Source organism: Pogoniulus pusillus, chromosome 25 (genome assembly GCF_015220805.1).
Source record: "Pogoniulus pusillus isolate bPogPus1 chromosome 25, bPogPus1.pri, whole genome shotgun sequence".
Lineage (NCBI taxonomy): Eukaryota > Metazoa > Chordata > Aves > Piciformes > Lybiidae > Pogoniulus > Pogoniulus pusillus.
The window spans coordinates 14,316,037-14,342,863 of NC_087288.1; the positions used below are offsets into that span (position 1 = coordinate 14,316,037).

The 26,827-nt window shown below is 39.9% G+C and overlaps 1 protein-coding gene across 3 annotated transcripts in view; it reads right to left on the reverse strand.

The window, feature by feature from the left end:
* The window catches only part of GPATCH2 (G-patch domain containing 2), a 138,255-nt gene that overhangs the window by 70,335 nt on the left and 41,093 nt on the right, over positions 1-26,827 (reverse strand). The window contains exon 6 of one of the 3 annotated variants that reach the window (XM_064164524.1): positions 2,387-2,611. The exons of the other annotated variants lie outside the window; for them this stretch is intronic. Within the exon in view, the coding sequence (XP_064020594.1) occupies positions 2,579-2,611 (33 nt within the window). The 3' untranslated portion in view covers positions 2,387-2,578. Of the gene's footprint in view, positions 1-2,386; positions 2,612-26,827 lie in introns of those variants that run through there. 3 annotated transcript variants of the gene reach the window in all.

Below are 26,827 nucleotides of genomic sequence, written 5' to 3' on the forward strand. Positions count from 1 at the left end.
TTTTCACATTTTATATCTGGTGTACAACATTTTCTGGAATAATCTCTCATGCCTGTTGATAAATACATTTGAGAGCTATGCACGTGATGCGAGCCCAGCAGAACTGCACTTGGTGGAGAAAAGCATCAGGTTAAGATACATTAAGGCATTTAGGATTTATAGTAATTACATGAAACTTGCCAGGGGCTGAGCAACCCTGCTACTTCTGTAAAGTATGATGCATTTATGATGCCTTACCATTTCCACTAATTTGTGCTCTATCTTGACATTTTCAGGTAAAAGCATGCTAATGGGAAAACAGACAAAAACCTCCATCGTGCCTGCATTTCTAAATCTGTTATTGCATTGCCACCTTAAAGTTTTCAGTAACTTATCAGGGACTGATCTAACTTGACTTCCTAACTCAAAGGGTTAAAAAAACTCTGTTAATGTGAAGATTGCTTCTTTGGATCATCTTTGGCTGAGGTAAAACAGAAGCTTGAAAGAAATGAAAAATTTAGATATTGTAATTGCCGTGCCTGTACCAAACAGCACAAAGCCATATTGTCCCACAGCATGAAGTGATCAGATATCTGCCCAAAATGATGGACAGCTCTGGCCCAGTGAACAGGCAAAAAATCCCATTTACTCTCTGCCAGATGGGACCTACTGGACGCTTCAGCGCAAACAACTCATCCTTCTTCAGACCTTCTTGTCCGACTCTTGAGCTAGCTCCAGCTGATAATGATGGATATCAAGGCTACAGTAAAGTGGGTGACAACAGCAGCCTTGTTATAACTGCCAGTCTTTCAGTCTTGTCATTATTACACATTGAAGATTTATTTGAGTTTATTGTTGTGCACTGGGTCTAGTCATTTACAATCCATCACCTACTACAGAAGGTTCAAGATAGTGGCCGTAGCTATAATTGCCACATCCACCTGCTTCTGGAAATTATGAGGTCACCATCTAGGGCAGTTCAACACTCACAGAGATTCACAAGTCCCCACAAGCACCCACACTGATGTTACTCCTGATGTATTTAGGATGTTTTGGAATGCCAGACTCTCTCTGTAGTTCCAGCATACATGTGATTTGGAGCGCTCCTGAAGTTCCAATTCTTTAGCAGCATAATAAAACCTGACATATGCTTCAGAATCCAATGAGTTGGTGTTGTGAGTCTTTTGTATTTGTAAATATTTATTTCATGTATCTATAAAGAATTAATGTTATCTGAAGTACAGTGGGAGTGTACTTTTCAGACAGGCTTTCTTGAGACTACAAAACAACACAAAGCGCGATGTGCTAATGTTAAACCAAAAATAAGCAGCTTAAGAAAATAATTCCATGCAAAGAATCATGCATTTTTTCCACGAGTTTCTTATTGCATAAGTATTTTAAAAGTGGTAATTGGTTACTTACTGCTGAAGTTTTTCCTCAGTACTCATAAATATTCAAGTAGATAAGTGCTGTTGTGAGAGAACAACACTGGTTCCTCATCAGCTCCTCCCTTCCCATTGCTTACTGAAACATTTCCTGGTTTTATTACAGCACTCTCAATACTCTCTTCTTTTTTTCATTATTAGAACAATTTCCTTTAGAAAAAGTGAAAATCATGGATTTACCTTCTATTGCCAATCCAGGATATATTACTTAAAAACCCTGTCAATCTTTTCTAATGTATCCAAAATTCTAACACTCCTAGAACACAATATATGGAAACCAAGAATGATGATTCTGCTGCTCATTACAGGGAGTCATTTAAGGCAGGAGGGAACAAACCAAGGTGTTAGTCAAGTGGCTTGATGAAGGAAAGACATTACAATTCTGTTCATGTTTAACCTAGGCTGAAGGTCATCAGTAAAGAGGGTTAACTAAGACCTCACAGTAAGTACTAAGTAAACACAGCAGAAACACTTCTAGCTAGAAGGTGCTAGAAAGGTGCAGCTTTCAAAAAAGAAAAAAAAATATAAATATACCCTGGCTAATGGTTACATATACTGCTTAAACATAAGAGAAAAAGTTAAGTGTTCTGGCATTGCTAGATCAGCAGTATCCTTTTCATTCCTAAGTTAGCTATATTGCATGAGGTAGAACTGTGGTGTATTTATGAAGAATATACTAAGCATCAACTTATATACAGTCAGATTCACAGAAGTACAGGGTATTAAAAAATAGTTCAGGATTCCAGTCAGTCATTAAAAAGGTATTTTCCAACAAAGTCTCATACAGAAGTGCAAACACACCCCAAATGATTAAATTATTCAGGACTCAACATGACCCAGCATTATTAAAATATCACTGATGGATTTGCACGTTTCACTTTCAAGTAGCTCCTTTCATCCAGGAGAAGCTCTCTGATTTTTGATTCCCCTTCCCTGATGTCAAACAAGCAAAAGACATACAGAATTGTCTTGGGTAATTTATTTTTTTTCCAGCAGCATCATTTAATTTTCAGAACCATCTAATAAAGCAAAATGATTTAAGGTCTCAGTCATGAATTTTCCAATAAGGAAGAGCATCTTTCCTACACCACCAGATACAAGTAGTCTGCAAAAGAGCACGAGTACAAGAAAACGCTGAAGCGCAGGTCAGGTTTTCATCTCAAAGCAAAGCTTTCTTCTGTTATTGCCTAGTATAAAGTAAAATAGGAGACTGTTTATTTAGACAGTCCTACAAACCATTATTTCCTGCATCTGGGTCTAGGCAACCTCAAGCACAAATACAGGCTAGGCAGTGACTGGCTGAAGAATAACCCTGAGGAGAGGGACTTGGGGGTGCTGGTGGATGAGAAGCTCAGCATGAGCCAGCAGTGTGCAATTGCAGCCTGGAGGGCCAACCAGATCCTGGGCTGCATCAGGAGAAGTGAGGCCAGCAGGTCAAGAGCAGTGATTCTCCCCCTCTATTCTGCTTTGGTGGGATGCCACCCAGAGTACTGCATCCAGTTCTGGAGCCCCTATTACAAGAGGGATGTGGACGTGATGGAAGGTGTCCAGAGAAAGGCCACAAAGATAAGAGGGCTGGAGCACCTCTCGTATGAGGAGAGACAGAGGTTGTTGGGGATGTTCAGTTTGGAGAGGAGAAGGCTCCAAGTTGACCTTATTGTGGCCTTCTAGTATCTGAAGGGGGCCTACAAAAAAAGCTGGGGAGGGACTTTTTAGGCTGTCAGAGAGTAAAAGGACTAGAGGGAATGGAGCAAAGCTGGAGGTGGTGAGAGTCAGACTGGACATGAGGAGGAAGTTGTTCAGCATGAGAGTGGTGAGAGCCTGGAATGGGTTGCCCAGGGAGGTGGTTGAGGTCCCATCCCTGGAGATGTTTAAGGCCAGGCTGGATGAGGCTGTGGCCAGCCTGATCTAGGGCAGGGTGTACCTGCCCATGGCAGGGGACTTGGAACCAGATGATTCTTGTGGTCCCTTCCAACCCTGACCGATTCTATAATTCTGTTATTTCATTTGTTTAATGATGAATTTTATCATGTTCCAAATGAAGTATATCTACCGAAATACATAAAAATAGCTACTTCAGTAAAATAAGAGATCTGAGAATGAAAGTGTGTATTTGCTTTGAATCCTGAATAGAAGTTTCGTAAACAAGAGGATCTCCTGTTATTAAACTTCAATCAGTTATAGGTTATGATGTTTTATTAAAGAAAATATTAATGCTGCACATACTGTTTGAGCCTATTTTTCCATTATTCATTTTAAAACATCTTCCTATTTTCTACTTAAGTTGTTTCTGCAATGTACTCAATACACTAAAATGATTTCAGACTACATTCCTTATCAAATACATCGTGTATAGATCATAAACAATATTCCTAAGCAAGGAATTTATCCACAGTTGGGAAAATTGGGCATTTTTCAGGATTAGTGCCAGAAAGTTGTTTTGCCAAGCATATCCTTAAGGTTCATCTTACACATTGCTTCTGCAGCTCAGCACTTTTGGGCCAGAACACGGAAATCTAGGCTGCTCCTAGATTTTGCATTAGTGGAATGCAAAATAGGCTGTTTAAATTTTAGGTTGTAAGTAGTTAAGAGTCAAAAAAACTTAAGAAATCTTAGAATGAGACTGCACTGCTTCTTTGGGTAAAGAAGAGACCAAGTGGACCAAGAAAAAGCACCAGGACAGACGGCCTTTAATTCTGCACTCACTAAGTGGCCGCTTAGCATTCACGAAGCCAACAAGTAAAGAGAGGCAATGGTGCTTCCATTTGACAGAGCCATTCTTGGGCTTCTTTGGGCATAAGGAAAGGCTTTAAATCAAGGTACCTTAAATCAGACATTTACAAAGAGAAATCACCCAACAAACAAGAAACTCAACAGAAAAGTTAAAGAAAACAATGTATTTGGGATTATATAATGCCCTTGCACTCAAGATGATGAAAAGGCATAAAAGACTGACTACTGCATCTGCCACTGTGCTATAAGTATAGGGAAGGCAAGTAAATGGATGTCAAGAATCTTGACGGAAGAATTAATTAGTGCTGAGAAACATAAATAAAATGGTGGCAGATGCAATGCTACAAATTACTAAAAATAGCTTTTAAAAGTTTTTTTTAATGCCTTAATTTGACACGTGATAAAAATCATCACTTAAAGATAACATTATTTGCAAATTGAGCAAGAGGACCTGATGATAGCCATATATAATCAGTTGTCACCTTGCAGCTCAATTAGCCCTCATGTAAAAATGAGGCATGTAAGGAGAAATGAGGTTTTGACATTATCTCTGCCAGCAAGATAATTACACAGCCTTCATTTAACAGTAGGGCAACACTACTGTAGCAACAAATTAACTCAGCTCCATTTGCAATTCATGGTGTGTTTTCTCATTTAATACCATTTGTCTTACCCCAAGTGAATGTTTCCATTAGTTTTCTCCAGTATAGCAAAATACTCTTTGACTTCACACATTACATCACCAACTACTTTAGTTCCAGTAACTTTCAGAAAGCTGTATAAATTTGATTAAGTGATACCCTCCTTCCAGTTTTAACTAAACCACTTTTTGGTTTACAGCCAAATAATAATACAGCAGGTGCTTTTGGGTTTAATGAGCAAGGAACCGATTCCATTCCACATCCATTTCATTCCTGCAGTTGACACCAAAAGCCCCTATCTCTTCATTTAATGAAAAATATGCCAGATGCAAGTGTACTGATGTAAGTGCACACAAAACTTTACCAGCATTGCTATGTAAAATTACACACAGGGCTTAATAGAGCATTATTAAACAGAAGCACATAAACATGCAGGTTGGCAAAGCCTCTCAGGAGCACCAAGGCCAACCTAGAACCCTACTCTACAACATCCACCTTAAACCATAGCCCCAAGCACCACATCCAAACCACCCTTAAACACATCCAGGGTGGGTGACTCCACCACCTCCTCGCACAGCTCATTCCAGTCCATGACCACTCTCACCAGGAAAAAAGTTGTTCCTAAGGTCCAATCTAAACCTCCCCAGCCTCAGCTTGAGGCCATTCCCCTTTGTTCTGTCTCAAATTCCAAGCAGCAGCCTCTTCACAATGTCCCTTCAGATAGCTATAGACAGCAATGAGGTTTCCCCTCAGCCTCCTCTTCCTCACACTAACCATCCCCAGCTCCCTCAGTTGCTCCTTATAAGATTTATTCTCCAAGCCCTTCACAGCTTCATTACCCTCCTTTGGACCTGCTCCTAAACTAATGAGTTTGTGCATAAGGCTGAGACTCAAAGACTGAAACCCAGATTGTCACGTCTGCTTTTTGCTGATGTTCAGAAAATGTGCAGGTATTTTTTAAAGCATTTATCTTCTTAAATGATACTAGACTACAGGCCAGAACCAACTTCTCAAGAACTTGGATGTATGCTAACTTCTGAATGCTTGCCAGCTCATGTCTGAATAGAGTGCTGAAGACCATGCTAGTGTATATATTAAGCATTGACATGCAAAACCTAGGAATGGCCTTCCTGGAAGTAATCAGCTACCTCTACATCTACTTTTTCTAGGTTTGAAGAATAATCAACAGTCAACTGGCTGCTGCCTTCACTGCCAACTAAGCAGAAGGTAGCATGAATGTCTGAAAATTACCATGCTTTCTGGCCTAGGAAAGTGTTTACACAATATCACATAGTTTTGTAAATATTTTAATTGCCCATCATCTTCATAACATATGCAATCACAAAACCCTTCTCTGAAAGCAACATCAATAGTTTAAAGTCTTTTCTACATCTTTAAAAATCCTTTTCTTCTAAAGGAAGGTCCAATCTACATGAAAAGGTTGACTACACTTGAATGAGAAACTAGAAAAGGAAGGTCCAATCCACATCAAAAGGTCAATTACACTTGAATGAGAAATTGCACAAGGACAAGCTGCCCTGTGTTATTCATAGAATCAAGCAGGTTGGAAGAGACCTCCAACATCATCCAGTCCAACCTAGCACCCAGCCCTAGCCAGTCAACTAGACCATGGCACTAAGTGCCTCATCCAGGCTTTTCTTCAACATCTCCAGGGACGGCGACTCCACCACCTCTCTGGGAAGCCCATTTGAAGAACAAATTGAACAACTTCCTACTTCAGCAGGAAATAAAGAAATAATTCCTTATTTCCAAAGCTGATTTCTCAGTACCTTCATTTTCCTCCTCATAACCACTCCTTCATTGTAATGTTTTTTTTTTTTTTTTTCCTTTAGTTATGCAAAACTCCAAGGTGATAACTTCCCAATGTTCCCAAGAATTCTTAATATCAAAAGCCTAAAAACTATTTTGAGTGACAAATACAGAGAGGAGGTAACATGGGATCATCCATCACAGTTGACAATCGATCACAAAAATAACCCACCCAGAACATGTAGGCCTAAGAACTTAAAATGGTCACTGCAGCGAGTACAAATTGTGCAGCTTGGAACAGGCAGATTTCCCTTAAGTAAGTTCTCTCTTTGTCTAGTTAGGAAACACAGGGCTATTCCTCCCCACATCAATAAGCAAATTTTGAAAAGAAGACATGCATTGGTTTTAATCACATACTGTAAAAGATTAGCTGTTTTCTGCACAAGTCATAGGGCTGTTATCATTCCCATCATATTAAAAGCTTATCCAGCAGATGCCCTCCTCTTACCCTCCAGTGGTTCTTTGTGCACTCAAGATTAACACGCTAACACAATGTTTTGCTGTATTAACCAGTGCAGGATGTTTGGAGGAGTCTTTGTTGACACAAAATAAAGAAAGTTGCATTAAAGGCATTCAAATTGTGTTCATCTGCTAGGAACAAGAGCAAAATACCATGCCAGCACTTTGTGCAAGCTATTCTATGCAAAAAAAAACCCCAACCTAATTAAAGGGGTTGAAAACCTGTATTATAGATACTCTTTTGAAACTTTACTTCATTTAAAATTGGCTACCAATGATATGTTGAATGTCACCTTTTTCCAGCAAAAATCAACAACCTCTCTGATAATAATCTAAACCACTTCAAAAACGATAACCAGTTAGGTGGGTTTTCTTTTTTTTTAAAGTATTTAACAAACATGAACTCTGTGCTTGCCAAAGGAAAGCAACAACTGTTTTGCAAATTAATTAAATAGAATAGCAGCCAGAACTGACACACTGATGGTTTATCCGACTGAAGTTCAAAAGATATATTTAGCCTATAGTAAAAGGGAAGGTGTCAGGTTTTGTTACATGATTCCAAGGTGACTGCTTGTATTTTGAACTGCTAGGCTAATTCTAGCCTGAGCACAAATCTGTCTTTTATTTCGTAATTAATTCTCAGTGTCAAAACCAGTAGATGTCTGTCTTTGTACCAACATACTCTGTCTGTTAATTATACCACCATAAAAATAAGGCTTGAAAAGAGAATGACGTTGTGACAGTCTGAAAGAACAGAATTTGAGGGAAATATGGAATTCAGGCTCAAGCAAGTACTGAGCTCCTAAACTCACTCAACAGAAGATGCAACTTCACAGAAGGTTTCTTTTAATATCAAAAAGACTGAGAAGGCAGCATTCAAAATAAAATTCATTTAGCTGGTATGTTAGTATGCATAGCAAATGGCATTGTTTTATATATGTAATGGTAATATTTCACATCATTACTCAAAACATTTGTGTCTGGAAGGTGGAACCTCTCACCAACACAGAAAAGTCTGTTAGGTGTCCAAAGAAGGGTGACAAAGCTAGTGAGAGGCCTGGAGCACAGCCTTGTGAGGAGAGGCTGAGGGAGGTGGGGGGGTGTATTCAGTACTAATGAGGTAACATGTTCAGCTTCTGGGCTCTCACTACAAGACAGACATTGAGGGGCTGGTGCAGGTCCAGAGAAGGGCATTAAGGATGGTGGAGAGTCCAGCGAGTTAAGTCTTCCAAGAAGCATCTGCTTCGCCTGGAGAAAAGGAGGCTGAGAAGACCTTATTACTCTCCACAACTTCCTAAAAATAGGTTGTAGCAAGGTGGGTGTTTGTGTCTTCTCCCTAGTAACCAGGGATAGAACCAAATTAAATGGCCTCAAGTTCTACCAGAGCTGTTTAAATTGGGTATGATAAGAAACTACTTCACTGAAAAGGTTTTCAAACACTGGAATAAGCTGCCCTGGGAGGTGGGTGAATCAACATTCTTGGAGATGTTTAAAAGACAGAGATGTGATGCTAAGGGTCCAGCATCAGACTCTGTAGAAATTGGTAACTGTCAGACTCTATGATCTTCAAGATCTCTTCCAACCAAAATAATTTTCTGATTCTGTGACAGAGAGCTCTAAATGTCCATTCTCCTTTGAGAAACATAATTCTTCCTGTGTTCAGCAGATTAGTCTTGGGCTCTGCTTGATTGAAATGGGAAGTCATTTCAATGACACACTCAGAATTACCTCTCAATAACATTTCAGCTAATTTTTGTTGCAGCAAAATCAAGTGGAGTGGGTCCTTGTTCAGCAACTACTCAAAGCATCTGTAGGGTTTACATCAAGCTTGGTCTGCACCCTAGAGGATGTTTAGCTCTGTGGTCTGAAAAACTGAAGCCAAGGTTCTGCAGCCCAGAGGATGTTTGTGATGGTTCTCAAACCTCCATTTGAGAGTTTTCATTTAACCTAGATCCCACTTCCTTTCTTGAAACCCCAACCAGACATCTCAAGGTCAGTGTACTATTCAGAGAATTCTAAAAGGACAAAACAAAGCCCAAACTGCCTGTTCCTTGTTCCTATTTCCAACACCTTTTAATAACCCTAAAGAACTGTGACCAGCAGTAATACTGATGGCCCAGTCTTCTCCTTTGCCTGCTATCCTCTCTTTAGACAAAAGCTTGGGTTTCAGACTCAAAAGTTACAGGACTATCTGAATTCTACCACCAATATCACAAAATCTAATTCAAGACATCATTTTTCATGTCCTCCCCACATTTTCCTCTATGCCATCTCCTTTTCCTTTGTCACAGAGACCAGAATCTGTTATATTTTTTTTTTTTTAAATGCTTCAAGCATTAGCATATCTTTGGTTTCCTCCTGTCTCTTGTGCACAGAACATTTTTCATGGACTCATATGTGCAGCTTTCAGCCTTTCTCCAGTTAATCTCACTTAGAAGACTCTCATATACCATACTGCCCATAAGAAATCCAGCTGACTTGTAAAGACAATAAAAAAAACCCAGTTTATTCTTATTTGCCACCCAACAGTCAAACACCCAGATGTATACACAGAAGAGACAGAGGGAAATATCTCTCCCTGTGGCAGTGGCAGTGTTTTCTGCATTTAGAAAATACCTGTTACTCCATAACAAGAAAAAAAGCACCTAAGAACAAGTGTGTGACACTCATAGAATCAGTCAGGGTTGGAAGGGACCACAAGGATCATCTAGTTCCAACCGCCCTGCTATGGACAGGGACACCCTACCATAGATCAGGCTGGGCAGAGCCTCATCCAGCCTGGCCTTAAACACCTCCAGGCATGGGGCCTCAGCCACCTCCCTGGGCAACCCATTCCAGGCTCTCACCACTCTCATGCTGAACAACTTCCTCCTCACCTCCAGTCTCAATCTCCCCACCTCGAGCTTTGCTCCATTCTCCTCTCCAAACTGAACAGCCCCAACTCCCTCAGTCTCTCCTCATAGGAAAGCTGCTCCAGCCCTCTGATCAGTCTCGTGGTCCTTCTCTGGACATACTCCAGAACATCCACATCCCTCTTGTAATAGGAGCTTCAGAACTGGATGCAGTACTCCAGGTGGGGTCTCACAAGAGTGAAGTAGAGGGGGAGAATCACTGCCCTCAACCTGCTGACCACAATTCTGATGCAGCCCAGGCTCTGGCTGTCCCTTTGGGCTGCAAGTGCACACTGCTGGCTCACATTGAGCTTCTCGTCCACCAGCACCCCCAAGTCCCTCCCTCTCCTTCAGCCAGTCACTGCTCAGCCTGGACTTGTGCTTGAGATTGCACTGACCCAGGTGCAGTACCTTACACTTGACCTTGTTGAATGTCATGAGTTTGGCTTGTGCCCACCTCTCCAGCCTATCCGTGTTGTCCCTCTGGAGGTATCCCGTCCCCTCAGCATATCTGCTGCACCACACAGCTTGGTGTCATCAGCAAACTTGCTGAGAGTTCACTCAATGCCTCTGTCCATGGCACTGACAAAGATGTTGAACAAGACTGGTCCCAGGACTGATCCCTGAAGGATTCTGCTTGTCACTGGCCTCCACTTGGATATGGACCCATTGACAGCCATTCTTTGGGTGCGGCCATGAAGCCAGTTCTTTATCAATCTAGTGGCCCATCCATCAAACCCAGCTTTCACCAGCTTGGAGACCAGGATGTGGTGTGGGACAGTGCCGAAGGCTTTGCTCAGGTCCGGGTAAATGACATCAGATCTTGAAACCCATGAGAAGATGGAGACTACAAACCCTTCAGAGCAACCTCTTCAGCTGCTGAACTGCCCTCATGAAGTGAAATAAGACAATACCTCAAATCTGAATTCTAGTTATAATTCTAGAATATCTAGTAGAGATAACCACTATGGTCTTCAGGCTCACAGACAAAGCAATTAGTAAGAAGTAACCATGAGACTGAAAAGAGATTGGTGAAAGAAGCTAATAAAACATATTTTAATTAAAACCTTACCACAGTTACACCCAGATTTTTGTTCTGAGTTTCAGGTTAATAACAGAAGTAATTTCAGGGTACTTTTGTTTACCATTAGTTGCCCTCTTAAAATCCCAGCCTGATTAATAGCTAGATTTTCATATATTAACGACTCAGTAAACAGTAACACTGAAGAACACATGCAAGGTTCAGAAAAATTAAATATTTCAGCTATTTCAAATTGCTCCTTAAACAGAGGAACTGAGTTCAGCTACTCCCTCCAAACCAGAAGATAATGTAGTCACTGTACCCATGCAATGATGCTTAAAATAATGCTCTGTTATTATACAGAAAGGCAGCATGTTTCCTTGATCCAACAATGGTCTATTAAAGCTAAACTTACACTGCTTATGAGAATTACCTTGCAGGGCCAAAGAATATAATCATATCTTTTATTGTGTAGACAAAAAACCCCTTGCTTGTACATTAAGTATTAATTGCTATTCCACAAACAAAAGCAAAGGAAAATATTTTGGTGTAAGAATTTATCATAGGATCAACTAGGATGGAAGAGATCTCCAAGATCATCCAGTCCAAGGTAGCACCCAGCCCTGTCCAATCAATTAGACCATTCTTGTGAGTTTAAATATTTAGACAGCTCATTTTTCTTAAGCTAGAGACTAATATCCTACTACTGTTTCCTCAGCTACAGTATCTGTAGCTTCAGTTACAGAACAGGGGAAAACGTAAAACATGTAGATTAAGTGTAGATTACCACTTCTATGCTTTCTGAGCGTTATTCTCTTTTTTCACTTGCAGCAAAACAATTTATGTTATTTTTTTAGACCAAAAGAATGTTTCTGTAAGAATATTTCAGGTACTGGGCCAGATTCCCAGAAAACATAACAATTTTGGGATTGACTCATACTTTGAAGTGGAAGACAAAGACCTGCACAGCTTGGCAGCATGAAACCTAGTATCACAGACAACATTCCTGCTAAACAGCAAATGCTTTGTTTTGGGGCTTTTATTCTCTATTCTGCCTCTTTCTGCTTGCTTTCTATCACTCATGCAGAAACATTAAGAGGACACACTAATACATTAGACAGAGAAGTGTTAATAGCTGACTTCACTGTAATTGGTCAATGATCTCATGAAGTGAAGGTCTGGACAGAGGATAGAAAGTGGGAGCTAAGATAAGGCAGTCAGCCAGGTTGTAGACTCTGGCTGGTTAACATTCCTTGCTGATTTAGCAGTGTAATTCCCAAGACAGGCATTGCTTCTGATGTAGGACTACCAAAGCACTTGAATTTAAATGTTTCCCTGTAAAATTTAAGCACTTGGTCAAGTGCATAAATCTCCATCAAGAGACTGCATGCACCCTTTCAATATTGAGTACTATTCAGTTAGCCAAAAGACTAAGTGAGATTAAGTCTCTGCCAAAACTGGTTCTTAACCACTCAATTAAATCTGACATGCTTTAAGAGACAAAAGGTGTTTAATCAGATGTTACAGCTTTTTCTGACAGCTTGAGCATATGCAGTCTAGTCTGTTCTTACTCAAGTCAATACCAAAAACTTCCAGAGTGTTGCTTCAGATCCATGGAATGCATATTTCCCACTTCCAGACAGGATACATATCAGTGCCAAAAATAAAGAGGATGCTTCAGGTAAGTTTGTATGGGAATGAGAAAGAAAATTACTAGCACATCAAACCTAGACAGGTTTTCAAACAACGTCATGGATTCTTATTTATCAATTTTAATTTATATAGCAGAAAACCAATGGTGAAGTACCACCAGAGCATCCAGGCAGAAAGAGACTTGGGGATACTGGTAGATAGTAGCTGAACAGGAGCCAGCAGGTGCCCAGGTGGCCAGGAGAGTTAACAGTATCCTGGCCTGGATCAGGAACAGCGTGGCCAGTAGGACAAGAGAGATTATTCTGCCCCTGTACTCACCACTGGTCAGGTCACACCTTGAGTCCTGTGTCCAATTCTAGGCTCCCCAATTCAAGAGAGATGTTGAGGCACTGGAACGTGTCCAGAGAAGGGCAACAATGCTGGTGAAAGGCCTGAAGCACAAACCCTATAAGGAGAGGCTGAGGGAGCTGGGGGTGTTTAGCCTGGAGAAGAGGAGGCTCAGGGGTGATCTCATTGCTGTCTACAACTGCCTGAAGGGAGGTTGTAGCGAGGTGGGGTTGGTCTCTTCTGCCAGGCAACCAGCAACACAAGAAGAGGACACAGTCTCAAGTTGTGCCAGGGGGAAGTATAGGCTGGATGTTAGGAGGAAGTTTTTGCCAGAGAGAGTGATTGGGAATGGAACGGGCTGCCTAGGAAGTGGTGGAGTTGCCGTCCCTGGAGGTGTTCAGGAAAGGACTGGATGAGGCACTTAGTGCCATGGTCTCATTGATTGGCTAGGGCTAGGTTGGACTGGATGATGTTAGAGGTCTCTTCCAACCTGATTGATTCTATGATATGACCCACAACTGTCAAAAAGGGGCTGCCCCACATCTCCCTCTACATCTTGCTTCACATTCCTGTCAGAGTTTATGTTTCTGCCCTTCTTTAGATCGCTTTCAGTTCACTAAAAAGATCAGAAAGCTAACCTCAAAACACAATCTGGCTTTTTTTTCTGTTTTACTGAATTGCAGCAGCTCAGAAATGGGTATTCTAATTTAGGGCTGGGGCAAATTTGAGGAGGAAACATAACCTGGAGCAGGTGAGAGACGGGGTTAAGAGCTAGATTAAAAAGGAAGAAACAAGAAGGTGAGCTTTTTTCCTCTAGTGGCAGGAAACAATGGGATCAATTCAGCCATTGCAGAGACCTTACATTTCTATTTCTCAGATATGTTTTCCTTACATATTAGAAACCAAAAACATCCATTTCAATTCTCATTAACTGAAAGGCTGAAATAACTTTGAAAATCTGAGCAAACAATTTTGTTTCTCTCAAGCTACCAACATAATTCAGAGAATGCATCACACCTAGAAAGAGGCTTATTGAGTTTGTGTGACCAACTACCATTCAGTAAACAATTCACATGCAGAACTGCCTCCCTTTGCATCAGACGAATTGTGTTATAATGGAATGAGTGTGATACTTGAAAGAATTGCTTACAATTGCACATATAAGAGAAAAAGATAGCTAAGTCTAAATTAAGATGTTGGCTATGAAGTTTCCAATAGGACCTTGACATGACTGTTGACCTACTCATGACATGATCACACCAGTAAGGATTTGGAATTCTATTAGTATTACCGGAGGAAAAAAGTCAAGGAGTCATCAGGAAAACAAATCTATATCTGCTACTCCATCAGCCAATTACTGTTGTTAAAGTGGAATTAGATGAGTATTGACAATGCGAAGGGGATAAGGATTAAGTAGATGACAGAGTATACAGCTAGCATTGCTGTTCTCTTTTTTTTTGCCCTGGAGAAAGCCTAAAATAAACCCCTCTGATGGAAAAGGAATATACCATACTGAATAAAGCATTATAACTCTGATAGTGTCCTGAAATAGCAGGTATATACATTTGTCTTCCAGCCAATCACAAAACCAAGCTAACCCCTAAACACAGAATTGAAGTGAAGTCCGCTAAGGCATGAGTATGACATGACTTTTAACTTGACAATTCAATTCAACCTCAATTATCTGAATGCCATAACAAAATGCAATTAAATTATGTCAGAGGCATTCTTCTTGGTTCTCAAGAACTTTTTTTGTTAATGCAGTGAAGTCATAAACATTTCTCAGTTAAATGTAGCAGTCAAGTCTGTAGACTTTTAGCATTTAAGAAATCAACTTTGTAAAGCTTCTTGTATACTGCAGGTAAAGTTAAAAAGGGTAAACCTAGAATCCTTAGAGTGATTATTTGTTTTGACTGACATAGTGTGGAGTACAATCACAATTAATTTCTTTTTAAGCACAGACTCCCCATGGTCAGAGTGTATTTCACAGGTAACAGCAGACACAAACTTAGCAAACAACTTTCTCCTGTGTTCCAGATTCATAGGCATAAAACTTCCTTGGCAAAAAAGACATAGGTCAATTGGTGTAAAGGAAGCTAATAAAGAAGTTGTAATCAATTAATAGAAATTTTTATCCTTTGCATTTCTTACTGAGGATGGCAATACTACTGAGAAGTATGGCAAATCTCCTGGACAGATGGTGTCAAGTTCTCTTTCAAATCAAGCATTTACTTCTCTTTTGAATCAAGCATTTAATACTTCAAAATTACTTTCAAGTAATGATTTTTAAACTTTTTTTTAAATAATGGAAAATATTTCTTTCAAAAACAAACAAACAAAAAAAATCCTGCAGGATTAGGCAGCAATGACTTTTTTTTTTCTCCAAGATCAGTAGCACTGAACCATGAACTTTGTCTCTATGCAAATCAAAGGTAGAAACTTCTCATGCTCAAGCCACTTAGCAGCACTGTATTATTCTGTTTACTTATATGATCCAAATAAACATCAAGAACAGCAGGAGACACAACACAGTGTAAATAAGAGGAAATCAAAAGGAATGAAATCATTGAATCTCTAGAAATTCAGATTCTAAGCAAGGGGTTTAAAAAAAAGCTATCAAAAAAGTGGAATGCACAACAGTATTTAGTTTTGTTTTATACTTACTGGTGCTGGTAGATGTAAATGTGCTTCACAGGCAGCCCAAATTCAAAGATTTAGTAGACTGCCTTTTCTGTTACGTGCTTCACTTGACTAAAGCTAGCACAGACCCAATTCTTATTCTGGGCTACCAGAAAACATGTCTGCTTCCTCCTTGACCCATCATTCTTAGAACTCAAGGGACCTGCCCTTTTTGAAAATTTGCCAGGAATTTTCTTGGCATTATCTTTCACCAGTACCTTAGGGAAACTTAACCTTAGACACTGTTAAAACAGGAAAACACAACATTTTTAGAATATTTAGCCAAAAGTTGAAGTAAGATTTAGAGGTCACTGCAGCCATAAATCTAACCACGCCAAAAAGAAATAAAGCAGTATGGATTCTACTGGCAAAAAAAAGCTTCATGTAGAATGAACTGAAATATACATAACATTTTCTAAAACAATTAAGGATAATAGAGGATAGTAATTACTAACCATAACTAAAATAGCCAGCAAATCAATAAAATCAGTGTTTCTATTGTTCATCATGCATCCTGGATGAAGGAAAGTGAAAACAAGACAAGCGACACCACTTGGCTTCTTATAGCTTTACACCTGACATTTACCTGACTTTTGATGTCTAATGAAGGCACAAACACCCATCAAATGCTGAAGCATTTCTAAAGGTGACTCCCACGTGGGCTTCTCTCATGCTAATCATCAAGTTTATGCCACAAGCCTTTCATCAAGGGAGTTAATAAATTTGTCAGCCTGGCTACTTCTTTCCAAGAAACTACAGTCATTTAATAACAATTTGTATCTGAATGACTGTCGAATTTAAGTGAATTGTCAAATGAACTAGGAATTTCTGAAGATACTAAAATGAGATAGGAAGGAAAACTCAGTTAAAAAAGGAAAATTCAGTTTAAAAAGGCAAGAAAAAAAAAGGCTTTCCACTAGAGAATGATAACGGATAACATACTTCTTCCCCTCTCCACAACAAAACAGATTCATTACACTGGAAAAAACAGAAGTACCAGCACCTCACAAAAGAAATTACACAATCTTGGTTATGCAGTTCAATTCATTACCATAAAAAAACCCTAAGATAAGGCACCTGGAATTCAAATTAATTTGATTTGGGGAGACAAAGAAAGCTGTAGTTCTGTTTTTTTTTTCCCTTTCTAAGTTATATTGACTCTACAGATACGAAGCATCTCTCATATACATAATTTTTCTTGCCTTTGTAAAGAACAAATATCACAGACCTCACAGCATGGTTAGACATTCCACTGCTATAAGGTTCTGGCAAGCACTATGAATTTATCCCTGAAGACAGAAACTACGTACCCAGTTTCCAGAAGTTTCTCCACAACTTTGCTGACAAATACCCCAAAGGCTTTCAACAGCCCATGAGAATGTTTCTAGTTTCCTTCTTCCTTTTTTAATATATATTACCATTAAAACTAAGTAGCTGCTGTCATTATCTCTTCAGCTTGCTGCAAATGTTCAGGTTAAAAATTAGTACAGTATTTAAGTAGATATTTGCTTTTTAAGCTTACCTAACAGAATGATTAATATCAAAACACACCACATTAAGAGACAATTGTAACCTTTTGAAAGTGAAAAGAAAATGATTGGCAGTTTATTTTTCAGAATGGAAAAGCTCCCTATCTCTACCTAACACTATCAAAGACAATCTCTTAGTCACTTTCTAGAGTTTAAGCAACAGGACTGACAGTATTAAAAGCCATGAAACACCACCATGGTTTTTAGGAAACTGGTCACTCCTCAGGCAGATCTGCCTGATATTTCATAAGATTTAGATGAACTTACTAGGTGTCATCTAAGTCTACATTTACAGACCAAAAAGAGGGCAAATTGCACAACAGTTTGTTGATTTGCACCAGACTTACACTCCAGTAGTGAATGCTATACCCATCTTTACATCTCAGCTGCCCTTCGGAACAGCAATCAGCAGAACAGGCTGAGCAAACACACAGGTATGGACAAAGTTTAAGATGGTAAGTCAGAGGATGCCCTTGTATTCACAGAATGCCTTGCACTAGGATCTTCAACAGTCCCACAGCCAGCTCCTCCTTTAGAGAATAGAATCCTGAGATGAACCTCTCCAGACCCAGCACTGTTGGGCTATCAGCCTGGGTGCTAGTTTGAAGCTAGCTGGAATAGTTTGGTGAGAACTATTAGATTATAGGCTGTGAAAAGGAAACAATGGTGATGTCTACTGCACTCATAGGCTTGCTGAGATGTATAAAAACAAGAACATAAAACACAGATAACAGTCTGGCTCTGGCTGCCTCTCTTCTCTCCCTAACCTGCTGTCTAATTAATCTGTCTGCTTCCTAACCCCCCTGGCCGTTCTCCAAACTCATCTCGAGCATAAGGCAAAGTCTGGGATAAGGTAAGGGGTGGAAAGGAGGTGGAAGGGTGGTTGGGAGCCTTTCCTGGGGACTCTGATTTCTGGGAGGGCTGCTGTGTTTCTGTATTACCTTTTTAACTTGTATATTTCTGTATATATTGCAAACACCTGCTTGTATATTGTGCTAAGCTGTGAATATAAAGCTCCATTCTATTTCCATCTCGGCTGAGTTTAGTCTGGGTGATGTTCTTAAGTGTGGGGAGGCAGGTAACACCCAAATCATCACAGCCTGTTTCTGAGTGAATGCAGCTTCATTACTTCAGCTTTCCAAGACAGAGAAGACTTAGAGCACTGCAGAGCCACATTCCAAACCACCTTCTCCTTGTACAGTTTTTGGGCTTACAGCACAGCTCTTCAGGCACAGCTGGAAGACTGGGAGTGATTCCTTTACTAGAAGATGGATATTCTAGCTTCTTATGACAGTGCAGAGATCACCATCAACTGCTACACACCTGTTCATTTGCTTAGGAGAAACGAACTAGTTCAGCATTCAGCTGCAAGAGAACAGAAAAGTCTGAGAAGCTTTGGTAACTCTTGCACACATATTCTAAAAGCAAAATGCTATTGCACATGCAGCTGGTTGATGACAAGTGGACAGAAGAAATAATGTTACTGCCACTTCAAACAAACAAAGTAACATTTTAGTCAAGAGCACTTATAGAAAAGCAGTAATTTTGGCAATTCTTTACTCTTACTCTGCTACCATTAAGCTTAAGAACATTTCAAGATTTTTTTAGGTGTTGAAATCCCTCCCAACCTTCAGTAGAATATTGAAGCACTCATTAGGAGTTGAAAACTCAGAAAGAAAACTTAGGAGGTGTCATGTTTGAATGACTGTAACTTTGTCCAAATTCAGTGCCACTGGGTGCATCTTTGATCAGTCAGGAGACATTACAAATACCTGTAACAGTGATTGAGAACAAAGGGCAAAAGAACAAGAACACACAAACAAGTGACACGCAGAAATATAAACTTAAACCAATCCACTGAATGTAACCTGCCTTGCCAATTCTTTTTTTAACTTATTGGAAAAGTTGCTCTACTTAATATTGACAAAGAGATGTATAAATCAATACATTTGGAACAAGTGATATATTTTAATTTAAAAAAAATCTTCAAACTGCAGCAGTAAATCTATGCACTTAGCAAACAAATCATCAGAGGGGTTTGCTTGTGTAGTTTTGACAGGGTTAAGACAAGCTGCAAAGCTCAGATGCAGGCCACACATAAAAAAACGAAAAAAAATAAACTGAAAAATAAACTAATTAAAAACAGGAACATGTTGAAATGAGCTGCATTACAATTGGCTTGAATCTACCTAATGAAGTAAAGGAAAGGACAGTATGGAAAAACTCTCAGTTTGCCTGTTCTGCCATCTGTTCTGCCTACTTGCTACTGTCCTAACAAGTAGACCTGGGCAGTTTTCAGTAAAATATAAGCCCAAAATGTTCAAAACCAGAAAAAAAAAAAAAAAAAAAAAGCAGCTCTCAAAGTCTAAAGTGTAAGTAAGGGCTCTGATTTGGACTGAGACAATTTCATTTTAAAGTATGTACAAGTTGTTATTGAGTTTCTTTCAGAAGGTTGATGTCACCTGAGAAGTCCCATTCCATGAGAAGAGTTGTGTCCAGGATGGACAGATGGGTTTGAAGCAAAGAACAGAACGATGCAAGATTTGGATGGCACTGTTCACTACATTGAGAGTCTGTTTCTAGTTAGATGAGTAGTGTGATGAGCAGGAATTACAGGATTGAATAAGGGCTGGAATGTCCCAGGTTGAGACTATAGGGTTAAAAAAAAAATCTTCAGGGGACTAAAAGATTGTTATTCAATCCCATAATTCTGCTATGTCTTCATAAATCACAAGAAGGTCAGCTTGTTCTCCTTTCCTCCTCCTCCTGCCCTATGCCTGGCAGGAAACACTTTATCGGGAAGAACATGTAAGCAGCAGGTTTGTTTTGGGGCCTTGAGAGGCATGGGGGGGAGGAGGATTGGAGCACTGTAGAGTGTTAGATTTAGGTTTTTTGGGTTGGGAGAAAAAATGCAAGGGGGTTTGCCAGGGAAGTGGTAATTGCTTTATAATATCTTTCTCTGTATCTCCCTCTAAATATAATTCTGTATTTGTTTTTTCCTCAGCTATCTTTAAAAAGCACAACTCCCTGTCAGACCTGGGCAGTTTTCAGTAAAATATATGTCCAAAATGTTCAAAACCAGAAAAAAAAACCCCAGCTCTAAAAGTCTAAAGTGTAAGTAAGGACTCCTCATTTCTTTCTTTTGGTATAATACTGCCCCACACATATTCCTCCCATGCTACTTCAAAACCACCTTCTTTCTGCCTTTCCTAACTTCCTCTGTTAGATGCATTCTATTTAATAACCTTTCAATTAAAAGAGACACATCTAAAATAATTTATCTCCATTTCACATTTCAGCAGGGGGTGCTAGTTTGAAGCTAGCTAGAATGTTTTGGTGAGAAGAACTAGATTACAGGCTGTGGAAAAAAACCCACAACAATGGTGATACCTACTTCACTCATAGGCTTGCTGAGAGACAAAAACAAGAATCCAAACATAGATAAGGGAGTCTGCTTCTTCTGCTGGGGAGCTCGAAGCTGCATTTTTTTCTCTCTCTGGCCTCGCTGCTGTTTCTCCTATTAATCCACTTTGTTTCCTAACCTCCTGGCCAGACCTCCAGTCTTCTTTGGGACTGGGGTAAGGTTGGGGGGGGGGGGGTGGGGGGGTGGGAGAAGGTGGAAGGGTGTTTGGAAGCCCCTCCTGGGGTCTCAGGTTTCTGGGAGGGCTGTTGTGTTTCTGTATTACCTCTTACCTTGGATATTTCTGTCTCTATATATATATATATATATATTTCTGTCTATATATATAACTGTATATACCTGCTTGTATATTCTGCTAAGCTGTAAATAATAAGCATCATTCAATTTCCAGTGCCAGCTTAGTCTAATTTGGGTGATTTCCAAAGTGTGTGGGGGGGGGGGGGGGCAGGGAACAACCAAACCATCACACAGGGACTACAGAATGGCCATACACAACAAGTTGTTGTTGGTTTAGATAGAAAGAAAAAACAAATGGTAAATTCAGAGTCTCTTTTTAAGTCAGTGGATTATACACTTAGCTAGTTTGAAAATACAAGCTTGGAAGCAAATCATTAATATAAACACACAAGGGAGGAATCTAAACTATTTACTGAAAAAGTAACCATTGGAGAACAAGGAGCAGGCAAGATAGGACAAGTCTTAAAAGGATTTCAAGCTAAAGAAGTTGTAAATTAATATATTTCATATAGAGTTCTTATTTTGCGTCCTTCCTTACCAAAGGGTAATTCTGACCTAATTTTGTGTCCTTTCTCACCGAGGGGTAATTCTGACAATGGGAGATAAACCATTCTTAAAAAGGAAAAAAAAAAAATCTGTAGAGGTTACTTCAGTAATGAAATTATTAGTCTTAAATTTCTAAAGTTTAAAAATAAAGCTGCTTATTGGAGAAACAATGATGGCATCTCCATTATGTATCACTTGTACAGACTAAAATTTTTCTTGGCAGTGCTACTGCTCTCCTTTGTGTTTGCCCTATTTGCTGTAGCCAAGCATATAATCAAAGTTTCTGCTCTTTCCAGAAATGAATTCAAGTTTGTAACAATTTGCAATTGGGCTACAACTTTGATCATAACAAATTAGCACTAATGAGGCCAACTGTTCATTTGTTATGGTGCTACACTAAATTTATGATTAATGCAAAATACTGATTATTATTTAACTTTTAAATACATTAGGAGAAGAGTAAAAACAAGAGCCAGTCCTAAATCATTCCATCTGGATTTCAGCAATTGATCAGAGGGCTGGAGCATCTCTGCTATGAGGACCGGCTACAAGAGTTGAGGCTCTGCAGCCTGAAGTAGAGAAGGCTTTGAGGAGACCTCATAGTGGCCTTCAAGTATCTGAAGGGGGCCTACAGGAAGGCTGGGGAGGGACTCTTGACAAGGTCTTGTAATGACAGGACAAGGGGAAAGGGGTTTAAACTGGCAGAGAAAGGATTCAAACTAAATGTTAGGAAAGGGTTCTTTCCACTGAGGGTGGTGAGACACTGGCACAGGCTGCCCTGGAGGTGCTGAAGGCCAGGTTGAATGAGGCCATGAGCAACCTGTTCTAGTGGGAGGTGTCCCTGCCTATGGCAGGGGGTTGGAACTGGATTGCCCTTGAGGTCCCTTCCAACCTAAACCATTCTGTGATTCCACGAATTGGGATCCTAAAAAGAGGAAGCACACAGAATTACATAATGTTAGGAGTTGGAAGGGATCTTCAAAGATCATCTAGTCCAACCCTCTTGCCAGAGTAGGACCACCTAGAGTAGGTCACACAGGAACACGTCCATGCAAGTTCTGAATGTCATAAGCAGCTATGGTGTTGAGCTCAGTGTTGATGCACTGCCAAGCAGGTTTTGCTGTTTCTTTTCAGTCTCTGATGCTAGCACTGTTTAATGGCAATGTGCAAGTAAACATTAAGCTTACTGTGACAAGTGGTTTTATGGAAGTTATTACCAAACCCAGTACAAACAATACTAGTAAGGAAGGAAATGATGATTATGAAGAATACTGAAGAAAAAATCAAAATAAAAAAATGTCATGAAATATTTGGAAAAGAAGAGTCCAGGAAACAACATATATGGCACTACAGCTCGTGGCTGTCCTCATTTCCTCTTCCAAACTGCTTTTGCAGCAATACTAAGTCACAGTTCAATAAAGGACTGATGCAAGAGAAAAAGGGGTTCTGGTTACAAGGCAACTAAGCAAGACACTTTTATCTCATATTTGGACAACACAGAATTCTTAACATTATCACCAAATATATGAAGCTTAATGGTCTGGGGTCACTCAATGTGGTCCTCCACACAATGAGTTCCATGACAGAAATAAAGCATGATGGAGGCTGCTGCCAGCAAGCTGGTACTTTATGCAGCACCTCCCCAATTATTTGCCTCAGATAATGTGTATGCCCACTGAGTTCTAAGGAACACCGTGCAGGTATTACATGGTTTCTGGAATTCATACATCTAAACCAGGCATATAGAAACCACATCTGACAATTCAGACAGGGTGCTAGGGATGAGACGAAAGCTTAGCATATTCCTAGAAACATGAATGATCCTGACACAAAGCATCAGACTCCTAGAAATAAAAGCCTCAAACGCTACAATTCAAGAAGGCTGTTCAATCTTTTGCAAGCTAAATACTCCAATATATTAATTTGCTTTAGCAAATCTAAGTGATACTTATCAAATAAAATACTGAAACGCATAGAGATGCTGTGCATTTTGGTGGCACAGGCTATCATATGAGTAACACATCAGCAAGAACAACCTTTTCTTTTACCAGACCCTCTTTAAAAAAAAACCAAAAACCTTTTATTTAATAAATATGCATCTTTCTGCTACATGCTCTACATCAAAGATCTTCCCTTGCTCTTCTTAAAGCCCACGCACTATAAACCCTATTCTGCGTCACCGATTTTAAATTTCATCTATAAAAGCCATTTTACATATACTACAAATAACAATACATGCCCTAGTTTGAATATTAAAGCTGTAATTCAATTTCAAGGTTCTTCTGACAGCATTCCAGTGTCACATTTTTCAAGATGCTACTCGAATCGTTTTCAGGAAATTCACAAACTACCACAAATCAGCAGCATAAAAGCAAATCTATTTCAGCGAGAACTTCATTAGGGCTTACTGCTACTCATTCAAACAGTACTAAGAAGTTGATCCTTTAGTGTAATAAAGGAAATTAACAGAAGTTGAGTGAATAACCCATACTCTGCACACATTCTTTACATTTTGCTATGTATTTTCTTTTTGCATTAATAGCTATTAGAGAGAAAAACATGAAAGAGCCCCAGACATGTACATTTGTATTTTAAGAGTGTAAACTCCATTCTAGTCTCTGTTCCTTAGATTTTATTAACTTTAACTGCTGAGAGATACCATGTAATAAACAATACTAGGCTCTGATTGGAATAAATGGGTGAAATTTAGCCTCTATGAGCCTGGATTAGTCACTCTCCCTTATAAAGCATGAGATTGTGTCAATACAGTCACTGCTGGAAAATTTTTCAATATACAATCACATGAGGTACAGTGAGCATATTTACTGTAACTATGGAGCTCTCTACACTTAAGAGAAATCACAGCTTTTTGAAAAGCTAATCACTGCTGTTTAAAATCTATTTACCACCTTCTTGTTAGGATGCAAACTGGTACCATAGAAGCATGATTAGTTCTAGTCAGCTATATACATGACATGGAGCTGTCAGACAGGTACACAAGATGTTTTCTATGTTATGTACTCAGTTTTCAGTTCTAGTTTTACCTTTGATGGTTTGAGCAGAACTGAAGTGAAAAGAGTAACTGAACAGACTTAGGTCATACAGATAAGGAGGCACAGCTGCAGAAAAGTGGCCTTGGGGGGCTGGTGGAGAAGCTGAGGGAGTTCTGAGCTGTGCAGAAAGACAGGCTGATCAGCCCTGGGAACAGGCAATGTTATGCCTAAGTTGTCGCAAAGAGAGATAAAGGGGGGTGGTTGGTCAGGTCTGCTTCTGTGTGTGTGGACAGCCCATCTCTGCTTTGCAAGCCTATCAAAAGTACAAGCCCCTCTACCGAACTCCACTATATAAGTATCACACTTAGCTTTAATAAACGGATTGACCATTATGCACCACCTTGGTGTAAGCTCGGTATCTCTCCCTCTGCTGAGTGGCCTAGAAGAGAGGCCAACTCCACACTTCTCCAAGGCACTGACTTAAGTAGTCTGTGTAACTAAACTCAGCAATAGGAAAATGAAAAAAAAACAAACAAACACAAACTTTACTTTTGAATGTGACTGTTCTTCCACCTCTCAATTTGCTTTTTGTGCTGCTGTAAGCATTCACGAGTACCTACACAAAACCAAACCAAAGCTATGATCTACCCTGCATTGGGCACAGCTAGTGGAGTTCGGGCAGCTGGAGGTAGGGACTGCAGGGGTGATTTGTGTTGGAGGTGGCCAGGGACCACTCTGTGCTAGTCACAGTTGGTACCAGTTGGCTGTGTGGTGGACAAAACAGATCTATCATGCACCAAAATTGAACCAGGAGTCCCTGATGCCTCTGTGAAAGAGTACTTGGGAATGAGAGGTAAAAGCCAGGAGATGCACACAGGAGGACAGAGCAAGATGCCAGAAGAGAAAGAACACTGAAGAGGGGAGATGCAAGAGCTGGTGCAGTGACAGAACAGATGCTCCAATAGGCACTTTGTTAAAACTTTAGCCCATTGAAAACTGAGTCTGTCATGTGAAATCCAGCAGAGTAAACATAAACATTTCAGTTTCTCAAAGTCATAAAAGCAGCACCCATGAAACCAAATCAGTGCTTCCAAATATAAACAAAAATACACAGTTAATTCAAAGATATCCACAGCCAGGAAAGCAGACCAGCTGATTAATACCCAGCCAGAATATCACCTGGCAAGAGAAAAGCACACAAAGAACACAAGCAACATACAGGGATAATCCATAGATCTTGGCTCAACTCACTTCACTTGAAAGAGACTAAACATAGTAAAAGAAAGTATGTGGCAAAACACCTGGACAATCTCAAAGGATTCTCCTCAGCCTCAACATCCCACAACCTACCATCCCACTGCACATGACAAAAATTTGTGGTAATGCCAGAAAAAAACAAACTAAGCATGCCAACCAAATATAATTTGTTTGACAGCTTTCAAATCAGCCATTGCTGCACAGTAGGCAAGACTCCTCCAAACTCTCAGGGGACCCTTGACCAGGTGCAATTGCCACTGAGAGAATCAATGAGGTTTTCACTATGGATTATCACTTTTGTCAGAGAAGGCTTAAAGTGTGTGGGATTTGCCAGCCTTCCCAAACTGTCCTTTGGAGACAAGTTAAGCGTATAGCTGCTCCTGCTGCTCAAACAACATAAAGCAATACTTTGCTGTCAGGCCACATAACATCTAGATGACACTGAACAACATGGGTCAGGCAGACCAAAAGGACTAATTTATACCAAGGATGTACTCAGGTAAACCTTAAGAAGAATGGTGTACAAATGCAGCCAAAACCCACCAGCTTCTTTAGAATGTTCAGAGTCAAGAAGTGCATTAAAGGAAGTACACAAAGCTTCAAAAAGTCTGCTCAGAGAATGTATGCCAGGCACTTTGCCAAGGGATAGATCATTAATGATTTCAACGATCTCCCCTTAGAGATGGGGGCTGCCAAGGCAAATCCTCTTAGTTATACTAGAAGGGTTAAGTGAGGTCAAAAAGTCCCACCTCTCCCCAGCTGTGGGCACTTCACCAGTTTGATGATTTTGATAAAGAAATAAACGTTTACATTTAATTAGTCTGATGCCAGTGGAGTTTCTAATAACCAGTATTATACTTGGGTTTGTGTCTGCTTTGATTAGCTCTCTTCACAGCCGATCATCTCTGCCACCCTACTGGAATAATCTGTTTTGCGTAAGTCAAGGCCATTTGAGATCTCTGGCCTGACAGCACGGCTGGCCACTTTCAGTTCCTCCAGCAAGACTGTGAAATAAAGGGAATACCAGATGTACCTGAATCTCCAGGCAGTTTTGTCTCCCTTTAGGTTAAGGTAGATGACACAGCCTGTTTATTTCCTTCTGAAGGCATAAGAAATAGCTGCACTTGGTAACACGCTTTGAAAGCCACAGACAGTACAGTGGACAATACCCCAAGGATACTATTTA